The 16,584-nt window shown below is 43.7% G+C and overlaps 1 protein-coding gene across 1 annotated transcript; it reads left to right on the top strand.

Annotated features, from left to right (window-relative positions):
* The first annotated feature begins 8,315 nt into the window (after positions 1–8,315).
* LOC112245315 (dermatan-sulfate epimerase-like protein) lies at positions 8,316–13,654 on the top strand. The gene has a single exon (XM_024413342.2). It carries the CDS (start codon positions 9,438–9,440, stop codon positions 13,095–13,097), a length of 3,660 nt encoding a protein of 1,219 aa, XP_024269110.1. The 5' UTR covers positions 8,316–9,437; the 3' UTR covers positions 13,098–13,654.
* Positions 13,655–16,584: the final 2,930 nt, after the last annotated feature.

The following is a 16,584-nucleotide window of genomic DNA, read 5'->3' on the forward strand; positions in this document are numbered from 1 at the left end:
TCGATGCGATACGATTTGATGCACAAACATTTGTTGCATAAACACATTCATTGTCCATTCGAAATTAAAATCTGCTGCTGATGGAGATGATGAGCTGTGTCTCCGTGAGCTGGCTCTGTCTGGGATGACTTATCTTTCTCTCTGTGTGTTTCAAAATCCAATCAAATTTTATTTGTGACATGTGCCAAATACAACAGGAGTAGACCTTACCGTGAAATGCTCAATTACAAGCCCTTAAGTGGCAATGCAGTTTTAAGAAAATGACAGTAAAGAAAATATTTACTAAATAAACTAAAGTTTAAAAAAGTAACACAATAAAATAACAATAACGAGGCTATATACAGGGTAGGGTTAAAGTGACTAGGCATAGATAATGAACAGCGTAAGCTGTGCAACACTGCTCCCTATCCAGCCTGACAGAGATTGAGAGCATCTGCAGAGAAGAATAGGAGAAACTCCCCAAATACAGGTGTGCCAAGCTTGTAGCGGCATACCCAAGAAGACTTCTCTCCCGATTCCTCAGAGCCCGAGCTGGAGGATATACCGCTCCCTCTGGAACAGGCCCCGATCCCAGTGATCTGCGTGAAGAGGAGGCGGAGAAAGAGAGGCTGGAGAGCGGGCTGCCTTCTGAGAAGTCAGAGGCGATCGAATAAACCCCCACTTCCCTCAATTCTGCTAGCAAACATGCAATCTTAGGACAATAAAATGGGCGAGTTACTGGGAAGATTAAAATACCAACGGGACATTAAAAATGTTAACATCTTATGCTTCACAGAGTCGTGGCTGAACGACGACAATATCAACATACAGCTGGCTACAGCTGGTTATACGATGTACCGGCAGGATAGAACAGCGGCGACTGGCAAGACAAGGGGTGGCAGTCTATTTATTTACGTATGTACATACCCCAACCAGAAACCTTGGATTACAGGCAGCATCCACACTGAGCTAAAGGCTAGAGCTGCTGCTTTCAAGGAGCGTGACTCTAACCTGGAAGCTTATAAAAAATCCCTCTATGCCCTCCGACGAACCATCAAACAGGCAAAGCGTCAATACGGGACTAAGATTGAGTCGTATTACACCGGCTCTGACGCTCGTCGGATGTGGCAGGGACTGCATACCATTACTGACTACAAAGGGAAAGCACAACCGAGAGCTGCCCAGTGACACGAGCCTACCGGACGAGCTAAACTACTTCTATGCACGCTTCAAGACAAATAACACTGAAACATGCACGAGAGCACCAGCTGTACCATAAGACTGTGTGATCACGCTCCCCGACGCCGATGTGAGTAAGACCTTCAGACAGGTCAACATTCACAAGGCCGCAGGGCCAGACGGATTACCAGGACGTGTACTGCGAGCATGCGCTGACCAACTAGCAAGTGTCGTCACTGACATTTGCAATCTGTCCCTGTCAGAGTCTGTAATACCAACATGTTTTAAGCAGACCACCATAGTGCCTGTGCCCAAGAACACTATGGTAACCTGCCTAAATGACTACCGACCCGTAGCACTCACGTCTGTAGATAAAAGGATCACCTATGTGAGAATGCTATTCATTGACTACAGCTTGGCATTCCAACACCATAGTGCCCTCAAAGCTTATCAATAAGCTAAGGATCCTGAGACTAAACACCTCCCTCTGCAACTGGATCCTGGACATCATGACGGGCCGCCCCCCAGGTGGTAAGGGTAGGTAACAACACATCTGCCACACTGATCATCAACGCAGGGGCCCCTCAGGGGTACGTGCTCAGTCCCCTCCTGTACTCCCTGTTCACTCATGACTGCATGGCCAGGCACGACTCCAACACCATCATTAAATTTGCCCATGACACAACAGTGGTAGGCTTGATCACCGACAACAACGAGACAGCCTATAGGGAGGAGGTCAGAGACCTGGCCGTGTGGTGCCAAAACAACAACCTCTCCCTCAACGTGATCAAGACAAAGGAGATGATTGTGGACTACAGGAAAAAGAGGACCGAGCACGCCCGCATTGTCATCGACAGGGCTGCAGTGGACCAGGTTGAGAGCTTCAAGTTCCTTGGTGTCCACATCACCAACAAACTAACATGGTCCATGCACACCATGACAGTCGTGAAGCGGGCACGATAAAACCTATTCTCACTGAGGAGACTGAAAAGATTTGGCATGGGTCCTCAGATCCTCAAATTGTTCTTCAGCTGCACCATCAATAGCATCCTGACTGGTTGCATCACTGTCTGGTATGGCAACTGCTCTGCCTCTGACCGAAAGGCACTACAGAAGGTACTACAGAAGCTCTACCTACATGTACATACTATCTCACTTAACCGGCACATCGACTCTGTACCGACACACCCCGGTATATATTTTTATTTTTTTACTGCTGCTCTTTAATTACTTGTTATTTTTATCTCTTATTCTTATCCCTATTTTTTTTAAACTGCACTGTTGGTTAGGGGCTCGTACGTGAGCATTTCACGATAAGGTCTACCTACACCTGTTGTATTCGGCGCATGTGACCAATAACATTTGATTGGATTTGACTCGAGGCTGTAATCGCTGCCCAAGTAGTAAAGGGTCTGAATACTTATGTAAATGTGATATTTCAATGCATGTTTGCTTTTTGTCCCCCCACTTTTGATCTGAAAACTCCATCACCCACACATTTTTGTAGATTATAAGTGTTTGAGCTAGTAACGTATCAATAATTCTCTTTAGAGAATTGCTATGATATATAGCACTTTGGACTTCCACCTTGTTAAAATCAAATGATTGTGATTGTTTGGACGTTTTTTACATTCCTCTGCCCCGGCGTTGCTGACGCATGCCAGATCTTACAACGCCGGGATAGGTATTTTACATATCAGCTAACCACATGATATGTTTTAGCAATCTGTCAGTCAATAACACTGTCGATGACGTCGCACGCAACCATTGGTTGATGCATGCAAGGTCTGAGCTGGGGAACGCAACCAGATAGAGCTATTCTTCTTTTCTCGCTTCGGCCACGCAGTGCTGCTCGCAAAAGTGATTGCTGTCCTCGTTATGAAATGATCAACTTTGCCATGTACATCTATAATTACCATATACTCTGATTGCGAAAAGCAAAACTCCCAAAACCATGGCTGATGGTGAACCTGAACAATGCACTCTTAACTTACATTTGATCTGATGCATATTGGTGAATCGTTACATCCCTATTTTTACGTCTGTCTCCAGATTCTTGTGACATGCCTGTTCGCTGCTGACTACGGACGCTTTGGGGTAAGCCTTCTAATAACAGTTCCTTGTCGAGGTAGAGAGGCTCAGGTCTAGCTAGAGTCAACGAAGGTACAAATTGCCTGGTGCTTGAGGGTTGAAGCAGGGTACAGCAGTGGGGGCATCCAACACTACCACTCTTAGAAGCCATATCTATGTTGCCTGCTTGGTTTAGCCCTCAGGCTACTGTATACCTGGAGGATCCAGGTGCCATGCTTTGCCTGCAAGGCAAGAAATGTGGTCTGTCTGTTAAGACGATCCTGGCAATGAAGAAAGACTGAAAATGTAGTTGATGACTTTCCATATAGAATTTGACCAGGAGAATACAATGTTATGACTTTCCATCTTACATCAACTGAAGGCACAGCTAACCTACTTGATGACATTTTGGAAATTTAGCAGACTCTTAGAGTGCATAGACTTGAATACCTTTCCTCTGTGGGAATCAAACCCACAACCCTGGCTTTGTGAGCACCATGCTCTACCAACTGAGCCACACAGGAGGTTAGGTTTGCTTTGTTTGACAGCTTATTCAAGTATGACATTGCCTAAGGTGCAACAAACAAACACCAATAATCAAGGTTTAGTTGGCAGAGAGACTGCAGGCAGCAAAACTGTTAAGCCACACATACCGAAACAAGAAGACAATTCAAGCGAGTATAAATGATAGGCAACACACAGTAAGTTTGAATACACATTCTAGAGGAAAATCACATCTGAAATGATATTGGTTTGGATTTTCATTTGGGATTTAGAGGGAATCCTCATATGTCTATTACACAGCAATGGGAAATCAATGAGGCATTTTGCTGTGAACTGTTAATGAACTTACTCTTCAGAGAATTAATACACAGCATGATTTTAATTAGGGTGAATTAATTAATTTATGTAATGCCTTCATACGTCACAGTGGCCTAGGGGAGAGGGCCAGCCCAGCCCAGTGATGCAAGCTTTGTGCAGGGAGGAAGTAGTTCATGTTTTCTCATGCCAAAATCTGTTATGATGGACGTTGGACTCAGTCAGTTGTGCATCACTGCTCATTTCTGCTTCAGTCCCATTTCAACAGAAGCCTGTCACTTTCCCAGCGGACAATGCAGTGAGTTGCTTTGGAAGGTTCTCCCCCACTTTGCGGTGGCAACATTAATACTGTCAAAGCAGAGGAGGATGCAAAGAATCCAAATTTGCGAGATGGATGCCGGGCCCATTTGAATAATGTGAGCCTTGGAGAACACAGATTTCCTTACCAGACCGTTTGAAGTGTGTGCGGCAAAGAGACGACTCCTGACAGTGTCAAATTAAACCTCTGTCTCTGAAAGTGGGGAGGGGTAGAAGCAACAGAAACACTGTGAGTTCTAATCTTGCAGTGCACAGAGCCAAATCACATCACAACCGGTTGTTGCAATATCAATCACACAGAAAGGTTTCATTTTACACCCCTGGGAGAACATCAGATGTCATACGACGAAATTGGATTTACATCTGGGAACAGTGTTTTCTTCTCCACACAGTACGATTATGTCATGTATGATATAATACAAGCCAATCATCTGCATAAGCAATGTGAGCAAAGGGAGGAGCATTAAGCAACAAAATACAATCAGTCCTAGTGGAAGCACTATACTGTATCATGGGTGCAGACACGGTGGTGACAGGGACCTTTGAAACATAGCCATATTCCCACAGATCTTAATTGGTAGTGTGCCTGTTTCGCTCACACTCTTTCATAATATCTCCATCTATTTTCTGCCACCTTCTCACTTAAAAGCATTCATTCTTTTTCCTTTTAGTTTTTTCTCAGCACCAAATTACCCTGGGGGACTATGAAATTTGCATCTTGAAATATTCATGGGGGTTTTAGGAGCTGGGTTGTACCATGCACTTCCTCATAGTAGAACAGGTATCAACGCAGCATGTGTGGTAAATGTTTCATGATCACAGCCCGGCGTATTCCCAGCTCAGAACGTCTCCCACATTAAAGGCTGCCTGCCTGGCACATCACATCAGTCTCCTTCACTCAAGGTCTGCTAGGTTGATCCCGCTATCAGAATGTGTTTGTTCTCAATCATCCTTCTATTTATCTTCTTTGAATGCTATGTCAAACGCAGCAGTCTCACGTTGTTTAATGGATGTAGAAGTTTGACAGCGAGTCACCAAAATAACGTATGGAGTGGAGGAAAGAACTAGTTTGAAAGGTGCACTTTTGTCTTGGAAAGGGATTTCATGTACTGATATACATATAATTGTATATTTTCTAGGGAATATTTTCTTTCCTCTCATACCTTCAGCTGTTACAGAAGACGGCTTTCAAGGTCATTATAATAACATTATATCACCGTTAGATAATTTTGGTGCAGTGGTTAATCATGTACATTGAGAGAGTTGGACAAAGATTTTACTCACAATAGGTAACACTTGAATTGGTTAGGGCCTCCATGTAGTTCAATAATGTATTTAGGATATTGTGTGTCCAAAGAATGACTGTACAAAACATTAGGAACATCTGCTCTTTCCATGACATCGACTGACCAGGTGAATCCAGTTGAAAGCTATGATCCCTTATTGATGTCACTTGTTAAATCCACTTCAATCAATGTAGATGATGGGTAGGATTCAGCTTAAAAAATGATTTTTAAACCTTGAGACAATTGAGACATGGATTGTGTATGTGTGGAATTCAGAGGATGAATGGGCAAGACAAAAATATTTAAGTGCCTTTGAACAGGGTATGGTAGTAGGTGCCAGGTGGTTGTGTCAAGACGTGCAACACTGCTGGGTTTTTCACGCTCAACAGTTCACCATGTGTATCAAGAATGGTCCACCACCCAAAGGACATCCAGCCAACATGACACAACTATGGAAAGCATTGATGTCAACATGGGCCAACATCTCTGTTGAACGTTTTCGACATCTTATAGAGTCCATGCCCTGTCGAATTGAGGCTGCTCTTATGGCAAAAGAGGGGGTGCAACTCAATATTCGGAAGGTGCTCCTAATGTTTGGTAAACTCAGTGTATTTCCTAATTCAATTTCTGCAGATTACATTGGCAGTCTCTGCTTTAATGGCTTTGGTTTCAATTAGTTATTATAATAATAAACAAAACTCTTACGCTGATAGTAGGCTACTAAACATTGCGGCTGATGGTTTGACAGCCAACAGATCATTTGGAGAGAGTATGTGTTATTAGCTAGAGAAACCACCCTAGAGATGAGTTCTCAGACCGACATGATTGACAGCCAGACCTCATGGTAAGGTAAAGTGTTGCAACGATCTTAAAAAACTGAAACAGACACATTTTTTTCAGTCAGACTCTACCCAGAGGCCATCATGCAGGACGCTGGCATGCTGTGTTACCCCGAGACTCTGGGGGAGGAATTGATATTCTCTGCAGCGACTGAGAGGAGTCTTTCATAGGACCCTGGTTCACTCCTCCCTTTGCTCCCAGCATGCCACGGTTTTAATAAGGGCACCGGCTGTTTGTTCACACCTCTCTGTTCAATATGCATGACCAGACCTTTTTTACCCCAACCCCAGCCAAACCCTGAGCTTTCTGATACTTCAAACAACCACTACGAACAGCAGTGAATGGCAAAGGGCCACCTATCGCTTGTCAGTCAAGAAACTGTCTCTCTCTGTGTGTGGATGCCATGTTGCCATGTTTGACACATCTTTGGCAACAAAGAGCTATAGCGTTCAACCTCTTCTGATCTGATGTGTTTGAAACGTCACTAGGCAACGCGTGCCAAGCAACAACCTCAAGACCTCCTGTTCAGGGCCGTAGGCACCGACAGCTGTGGATAATAGTGATTAGAGTGTTTTTATCTCGTGGTAATGGGACTCCATCATCACAGTATGCAGAAGACTCTTACAATTAGGCAGCTCAGTCGATCCAATGTTGCTCCGTCTAAAATACATATCTGACATTTGTAAGTTGTTGCCTTTAATCTCATTTTAAGAATGTTATTTGTTTCTCCCTCAAGGCGTGTTCTGTAAGGCAAAGACCACTGGGCACACACTAGTTGAATCAATGTTATTTCCACATCATTTTCGGTGAACCAACATGGAATAGACATTGAATTGACGTTTGTGCCCAGTGGGAAGTGTTTGTAACAAACACAAGGGATTACATTTATCCTTGCATATCAGAAGCAAGAGAAATCTAGATTTTCACTTTCATTTAGCCATCTTTGAAGATGAATTCTCTTGAGAAAAAAATAATAATAATGAAGGAGGAAGGGGACGCTTAATGGAGATTAAATGAATCACCGGTATGCTGTTGAGAAACCTGGACCCTGAACAGATGGACAATTAATGGTATTGAAAGGCAAGGAAGGGAAGTGGATGTGGCACAGGAGCCTCCATCTCTCTCTCCCTGGTGGAAGAGGAGAGTTGTGTCCTAGGGGAGATCTAGATGCATGGCTTCTGCAAAGGGGCTGATAAGGGTAACTGTTGGTCCATTTGTACATGTAGTCTGAACGTGCAACTCAGTGAAGTGGTCCCCACAGAATATCTTCCATGTAGACACTATGAGCTTGTATGAGTCTGGCAATGAGTAAAAAGTCAAAGGCAGCAACTGTGAAATAAAAACACCAAATTTCCTACAGTGAATACATGTCTTATCTTCTCACATGTGTTGTTTACTGTTATGGTCCTTTCAGTAGGCTAATTACTTTTCTGATTTTCTAAAGTACATGGCATCCTGGCACTGATTAAGGTGCCCATGCAGTGGCAGAGTAATCAGGTAATGCTGATTGTTATTAGACTTCAATGACGCTATAATTAAACATTTACACAGTATTGTCGGTGTGATTGACATTCATTATAGGCAAGATCCATCAACAGGTTTTTGGACATATAGGTTTTCTACTAATTTAATGTAAGCTAAAAGTATTAACTCACAATAGAGTAATTCCAATTTGGGGCAGCGGGTCCGTTCCGTGCGTTGTTTTTACACAATAATCTGCAACTCGTTGAACTTCACATTTCGCAGCTGCATTCTCGCGCAGGGAAATCTGAGAGCGCACTTCCAAAATCACGGCTCCCTCTACAGGTAGTAAGGTGTACATTTTCACTGACTGCTAGAAAACAATATCACACTGTAATACAGTAAGTAGAACGGAGACATCAGACGCAGCAAGATACATACATGTTCAACCGCAATTGTTGTGTGATGCAGTATATATGCCGGAGTGGAGAAAGCGAGCGCAAAGCAGTTGATTAGGCTGCAAGGATTTTCCAGCCTGGACGTTTGTCTATTTTTGGGAATGTATTTTTTTTTTATTGACAATGTTATGTCTCTTTCTTTGAATACTTGGTTGGCAGTGACGACAACTTTCCATTTTTAACTAGCCTACTTAATCTAACGTTCGTTGGATTGGGAAAGAAGACAAACTGCGAATAGGGGAAAATACATCATTTTAGAATGGAAAACGACTAAACCTTGGATTGGGACAGTACATCATCGCGACAGCTCGCAATGTTAAATGCGGAAATGCGCTATTTTCTTTGGTTTGTGGATATTTCAGCTCAATCGAGGAGAATAAAAAGCCTTTGGGTGTCTGTGATTGGACCGGACACGGACTGGGGCTGACTGATGTTTTTCCAGGAGGAAATGTTTTTTGGGGAGAGATGAATACGAGTTTGCTGCTGCTCGCAGCAGGAGAGATGCCAGTCACTCCATGCGCCACACTCCAGTGAGAATTGACAACGTGCCGGCAAAAACGGAAAAGATTCATGGATAATTCTATGTTTAATTTTTCTAAAATATTTATGTAAAATTGTTGTTTGATTGTACTCTTATTTTATGGGTTAGAACAGTTGTCCACACCAACACAACTTTATCTGTCTGCTGCGTTTTCAAACCTTTCCAAGTGGAGATGGACATTGTGCGTTTGTGTACGGTATTGGACTGGAGTAGCCTATACAGTAGGCAGAACATTAGTGCTGTCAAGCTCTGGCCTCCTGGCAATTATTCACGCTGACTGGTATTGTAGAATGCATGCTATTTTATTGTGAAATAATATAGTCTGTCGTTTTTTTTTTAGGGGATGTGAGATTGAACTGTCAGAAAACACATCTCATATATATATGAATATGTCTCCAAAATACATGTCTGAAGTTTTTGAAAAATACTTACATTTGCCCTTCAGCTTTAAAAAAGAGATGATAATATAAACAACACAACAACAAAATGTCTTGGACCATGGCAAAAAAGTGGATAGGGTGCTATATATTTTTACTGGCACTCTTGGCAGTGGGAATGGCCTTTTCGGGTGTATTCAATGCGTCCGAAAAATACATTTTTACGGATGATTTGGTGCCGCTCAAACTCACCCAGGGTAAAGCATCAGAGCATCGAAAACTTCAATCTACCGATTCTCATCCCAACCTGTATTTCAACCAAGTTGATGTACAGCTTATGAGGCAAAGATCGTCCAGCACACACAGCCACATTTTCAAAGTAATCAGAGCAGCGGTCCTGACCATGCTGTCCAATGTGCCCCTTTACATGCCCCCTGCAAAACATGAGGAGTTTACTAGCAAGTGGAATGAGATTTACGGGAACAACCTACCCCCCCTTGCTCTGTATTGCCTGCTGTGCCCAGAGGATTCAGGTGCCCTGCAGTTTCTCATGAAGTTTATGGATAGAATGGCTAATTACCCGGACTGGAAGGTGACCAGTGCTCCCAATGATGAGGTGCCCTTGGCACACTCACTGACTGGGTTTGCCACCGCATATGACTTTATTTACTCGTTCCTGGACGAGCACCGACGGGATGTTTACCTCAAGAGAATTCGCTCTGAGACAGAGGAGCTGTATGAAACTTCTAAGTATAGGGGTTGGGGGAAACAGTATCTCCAAAATCATCAAACCACTAATATATTAGCCATCTTGACTGGGGCTATTGTGGTCGGCGCCCATGATGACCCAGAAACGATGGTTTGGAAACAGGTGTCAGTCAATTATATGGAGAAGACCATGTTTCTCCTAAACCACGTTGTAGACGGGTCACTGGATGAGGGCGTGGCATACGGGAGCTATACAGCCAAGTCGATCACTCAGTATGTTTTCTTAGCGCAACGTCATTTCAACATTGACAACACACAGAACAACTGGCTGCGGGAACACTTCTGGTTCTACTATGCCACTCTTCTGCCCGGCTTTCAGAGGACTGTGGGCATAGCCGACTCCAACTACAACTGGTTCTACGGCCCAGAGAGCCAGCTGGTGTTCCTAGACACATTTGTTATAAGAAACGGCACTGGGAACTGGCTAGCCCAGCAGATTAGAAAGCACAGGCCCAAAGACGGTCCCATGGGTCAGTCCTCTGCCCAGCGCTGGACTACCCTACACACTGAGTACATCTGGTACAATGCCCATATCACTGCACAACCTCCCCATGGCTTTGGCAAAGCCAGGATGCATATTTTCTCCAACTGGGGTGTGGTGACGTACGGAGCCGGGCTGCCCAACGGTCAGGGAAACACATTTGTCTCCTTTAAATCCGGGAAGCTGGGTGGCCGTGCCGTGTATGACATCGTTCATGCAAAGCCCTATTCATGGCTGGACGGCTGGAATAGCTTCAACCCAGGCCACGAGCACCCGGACCAAAACTCCTTCACTTTTGCCCCTAACGGACAGGTATTTGTGTCTGAAGCACTTTACGGGCCTAAGTACAGTTATCTGAACAATGTGCTGGTGTTCGGCCCCTCTCCCAGCAGCCAGTGTAACGCTCCATGGGAGGGCCAGCTGGGGGAGTGTGCTAAATGGCTGCGCTGGACAGATGAAGGGGTAGGGGATGCTGCTGGGGAGCTGATCGCTGCCTCCTCCCATAGAGACACTATGTTTGTAAGCGGGGAGGCAGCCCCAGCTTACTCTCCTGCCATGCGGCTGAGGAGTGTCTATAGGGCCCTTGTGCTGCTCAACTCCCAGACCTTGCTAGTACTGGACCATGTTGAGAAGCTGGACGATTCGCCCATCACCTCGCAGAGTGCGTTCTTCCACAACCTCGACATTGACTTCAAATATGTCCCCTATAAATTCATGGACAAGTACAATGGGGCGTTGATGGATGTGTGGGATGCTCATTATAAAATGTTCTGGTTTGACAGTCAGGGTCTCAGCCCAGATACTAGGATACAGGAGGCCGAGCAGGCTGCGGAGTTCAAAAAGAGGTGGACACAGTATGTTAACGTCACTTTCCCCATGAGGGGCACAGTTAGCCGAGTGGCCTATGTGATGCATGGACCTTATGTCAAAGTGTCCAACTGTCGATTTCTGGACAGTAGCAAAAATGGTGTCAGACTATCTCTAGTTATAAACAACACAGAGAAAATAGTTTCAGTTGTTACAAACTATAAAGACATAGGAACAAGATTAAGTTATTTAGGATTTGGGGGTTATGCCAAAATGGAAGACAGACATCAGATCATTCGATATGGCCTGGGGACTCAACTGGTTCCGAAACAAAACACAGTGGACAATCAGCTGTTTGATTTTGGATTCACAGTCAATGTGATAGCGGGGGTGATACTTTGTGTTGCTATTGTTTTTTTGACCCTGCAGAGAAAGTTCTATGTGTGCTTCAGTAGACTGATGCGCTATGCTCTGTTCTCAGTGCTCATACTGTGGATAGCTGCGCTGTTGTTCGTGTCAAACACCTGCGATCAACTCCTATGTGGGGTCAAATGGAAAGGTGTCAGCACTGACCCAGAGGTCAGCAAACAAACCAGACTTTATGATCAACATCGCTTTGCCCTGCCAACCGTTGTCATAATGACCCTGCCTGGCTCAGGATCTGAAATACTTAAGAACCTTTTTGACAACAGCTCCGACTTTGTTTACATTCGGGTCCCAACGGAGCATGTAGACATTCCAGAGACCGAGTTCGAATTTGACTCGCTGGTTGATGCCTGTGAGTGGTCCAGAACGGACGCCCTGCGCGGACGCTTTAAAATCATCCAGGGCTGGCTGCATTCTCTGGTCCACAACACCAAGCTGCATTTGCAGAACATCCAGCTAGTGGAGAGTAGCAGGGCCAAGCTGCCCCAGAGAGCCCCAGGCCCCGGCAGTGACAGGAGGAAGCGGACCAGGAGGAAGGAGCCTGCCGCCGAGCTGAGGGGCAAGATGAGGGGCGGCCTTGATCGGGATGCTGAGTACGTCAGGGAGATGAGGCGCCACGTCAGTGACTACCCCAATGCCCGCGTGGTCCTCAACATGAGGAGTGGAAGCTGGGGGCTCAAACTCCCCTTCCTTCAGGAGGTGGTGGGCCCGTCCCTGAGGACCATCAATGTAGTCAGAGACCCCCGGGCGTGGATCTATCTCATGCTCTATAACAGTAAACCCAGCTTTTACTCCCTTAAAAATATTCCTCAACACCTGTCCCTGATATTCAAGGAGGACGGTAACAGTAGCAGTACCAGGGACAGGTGCCCAGTCTCAGCCCCTGAGTTCAGAATGATCCGGAGGCTCTTGTCCCACTCGGAGGCCAGCGCCGTCCTCCTGCTGGCTCACCTGTGGCTGGCACACACTGCTGCAGTGCTCCGGGTCAGTGGGAGCCTCCAGGCAGAGGCCTACCTCCAGGTGAGGTTTGAGGACATAGTCACTTTCCCCCAGGAGACAGCTGAAAGGATCCACAGGTTCCTGGGGGTGCCGGTCACACCAGCGGCCCTCAACCAGCTCATGTTCACCACCTCCACAAACTTGTACAACCTGATGTACGAGGGGGACATATCACCAGCCAACATTAACATATGGAGGCAGAACATGCCTCGCAAGGACATCAGACTGATAGAGGACACATGTGGGGTGGTCATGAAAAGACTTGGGTACTCCAGGTTTATCAGCTAGTTAATGTTACTACTGCAGGTCAGCTGATATCAAGTTGTCTTGTTTGTAACTGTCAATCTTTTACTTTAATCATCTCTAATGTTGTATTTTGCACTGACCGGTAACGGAAGTGATATCATCACTGAGTCACTGATGGGAAGTAGTAACACGGGACAAAAACAATTATTTAAGCCCAATTATTTAACTGTGTTCTGGGTTTTACTCTGTTACATTATACGTGGGCGGTTCTACTCACACATGATACCTTGTGTTTGCAAGTGAGGGATGTTTTACATTAAAATTAGTTGAAGGGGAACTTTAAAAGTGAAAGTATTTGTGTTTTCTCCCTATTATCCCTGGACAATTACTTTAAACACTCTTTGTTGGAGTGAGATTTCCACCCTTTGATGTCTTACAGTTGTCTCTTAAAAAGTCTCCCAAAAAACGGCAATGTCTAAACAGATTATTTTTGTAAAGCTGTTTGGAGCTTAGAAATACAATATGTTCCTAGTGCTTAATTGTTTTTTAAATATATATATATATATATATATATATATATACACTACCGTTCAAAAGTTTGGGGTCACTTAGAAATGTTCTTGTTTTTGAAAGAAAAGCAAATTTTTTGTCCATTAAAAAATGGCTGTTCTTTCAAAAACAAAGAGAGTTCTAAGTGATCCCAAACTTTTGAACGGTAGTGTATACATATATATGTACAGTTGAAGTCTGAAGTTTACATACAGCTTAGCCAAATAAATTTAAACTCAGTTTTCCACAATTCCTGACATTTAATCCTAGTAAAAATCACCTGTCTTAGGTCAGTTAGGATCACCACTTTATTTTAAGAATGTGAAATATCAGAATAATAGTAGAGAGAATGGTTGATTTCAGCTTTTATTTCTTTCATCACATTCCCAGTGGGTCAGAAGTTTACATACACTCAATTAGTATTTGTTAGCATTGCCTTTAAATTGTTTAAATTGGGTCAAATGTTTTGGGTAGCCTTCCACAAGCTTCCGACAATAAGTTGAGTGAATTTTGTCCATTCCTCCAGACAGAGCGGGTGTAACTGAATCAGGTTTGTAGACCTTGCTTGCACATGCTTTTTCAGTTCTGCCCACAAATGTTCTATAGGATTGAGGTCAGGGCTTTGTGATGGCCACTCCAATACCTTGACTTTGTTGTCCTGAAGCCACTTTGCCACAACTTTAGAAGTATGCTTGGGGTCGTTGTCCATTTGGAAGACCCATTGCGACCAAGCTTTAACTTACTGACTGATGTCTTGAGATGTTGCTTCAATATATCCACATAATTTTGCTTCCTCATGATGCCATCTATTTTGTGAAGTGCACCAGTCCCTCCTGCAGCAAAGCACCCCCACAACATGATGCTGCCACCCCCGTGCTTCACGGTTCGGATGGTGTTCTTCAGCTTGCAAGCCTTCCCCTTTTTCCTCCAAACATAACGATGGTCATTATGGCCAAACTATTTTTGTTTCATCAGAACAGAGGACATACCAGAGGACCAGAGGACATTTCAGACCAGAGGACATTTCTCCAAAAGTACGATCTTTGTCCCCATGTGCAGTTGCAAACCGCAGTCTGGCTTTTTTATGGCGGTTTTGGAGCAGTGGCTTCTTCCTTGCTGAGCAGCCTTTCAGGTCAATGCCAATATAGGACTTGTTTTGCTGTGGATATAGATACTTTTGTACCTGTTTCCTCCAGCATCTTCACAAGGTCCTTTTCTGTTGTTCTGGGATTGATATGCATTTTTCGCACCAAAGTACGTTCATCTCTAGGAGACGGAACGCGTCTCCTTCCTGAGCGGTATGATGGCTGCGTGGTCACATGGTGTTTATACTTGCATGCTATTGTTTGTACAGATGAACGTGGTACCTTCAGGTGTTTGGAAATTGCTCCCAAGGATGAACCAGACTTGTGGAGGTCTACAATTGTTTTCTAAGGTCTTGGCTTATTTTGATTTTCCCATGATGCCAAGCAAAGAGGCACTGAGTTTTAAGTTTGGCCTTGAAATACATCCACAGGTACACCTCCAATTGACTCAAATTATGTCAATTAGCCTATCAGGAGCTTCTAAAGCCATGACATCATTTTCTGGAATTTTCCAAGCTGTTTAAAGGCACAGTCAACTTAGTGTATGTAAACTTCTGACCCACTGGAATTGTGATGCAGTGAATTATAAGTGAAATAAACTGTAAACAATTGTTGGAAAAATGACTTGTGTCATGCAGAAAGTAGATGTCCTAACTCACTTGCCAAAACTAAAGTTTGTTAACAAGAAATTTGTGGAGTGGTTGAAAAATGAGTTTTAATGACTCCGACCTAAATGTATGTAAACTTCCGACTTCAACTGTATATATATATATATATATATATATATATATGAATAATGTGTTCCTAGTGCTTATATAAATATGTATATGAATAATGTGGACTGTATTTTCATAAAAATGTATACTGGAAATGTTTTATGTTAGACAAGAATGCCATCAATGACTTTTATTTGAAGCTCATGACATGTTAATGGTTTAGCACTTTGCAGGGATTCCCTCAGATTATCTGTGACAGACTATACATTTTAAGCCTTTAAAATCAAGTTGAAGTAATTATTCAAATGGTAATCTTAGGTTGTTGGTTTTCTGGCTGAAAAGAAAAGCAATGCCTTGTTACAAACACACATACCCCAAAGGCTATAACAAATTAAAATGGAAATGAATACCATGATCATGACATGATGTTTAACCCTTTCATGGCATCCATTGAGTTAAATCCAAAGAGGGTCAGCTCCATAGAGATCAAACTGGGCTAAACGACAGCCCTGACACAGTTTCAGTCTGAGCTATTCCAAAGCATCCCCCCCAGCTACCCATATTAATCTGCAAAACACCATAACTGGGGCTCTGTCCTCTGTTTCTGTTGCTGTGTTATCTTCACTCGGCCCTAGAGGAAATGCAAACAACGCAAGTTTCCATTTCCTGTCGCGCTCAATCAGATATCTAATGATCTTTCAGGACTTTGTCCTTAAACAGTTCACTAGACAGCAGCCTCCACTGCTTATGAATATTAAGTGTCTATTAAAAGGAAGTCTAGAAGTTTTAGTTTTCTGGGTTGTTATGTTCTATTCTAAAAGCCACCAGTGTGGACAAAATGGATTGAGTCTTTTTGCGTTTATATTTTATGCTTAATATACATTTAAATAATTGGATATTAAACAACATGGAAAAAATACACACTCAAAAACTGCCATTGTGTATGTAAAGAAATATACGTATCATATCTTACGGAAATATCAGTCCTTTCTCAGCCAGAAACTGTCCTGGTTTTCCACTATGAACACTGAAACCTGTGATTGCTTGGAAAACCTGTTTGATGTTGTGGTCTTTGACTGTGTGTAACTTGGCAGCCATGCTCTCTCTTTGGTGTTGCAATCCTGTTACCAACTCTGTTTTGTATTTGCTTGTGGGGATGTGTTTCCTTGCTTCTGTGGC

Source organism: Oncorhynchus tshawytscha, linkage group LG29 (genome assembly GCF_018296145.1).
Source record: "Oncorhynchus tshawytscha isolate Ot180627B linkage group LG29, Otsh_v2.0, whole genome shotgun sequence".
Classification (NCBI taxonomy): domain Eukaryota; kingdom Metazoa; phylum Chordata; class Actinopteri; order Salmoniformes; family Salmonidae; genus Oncorhynchus; species Oncorhynchus tshawytscha.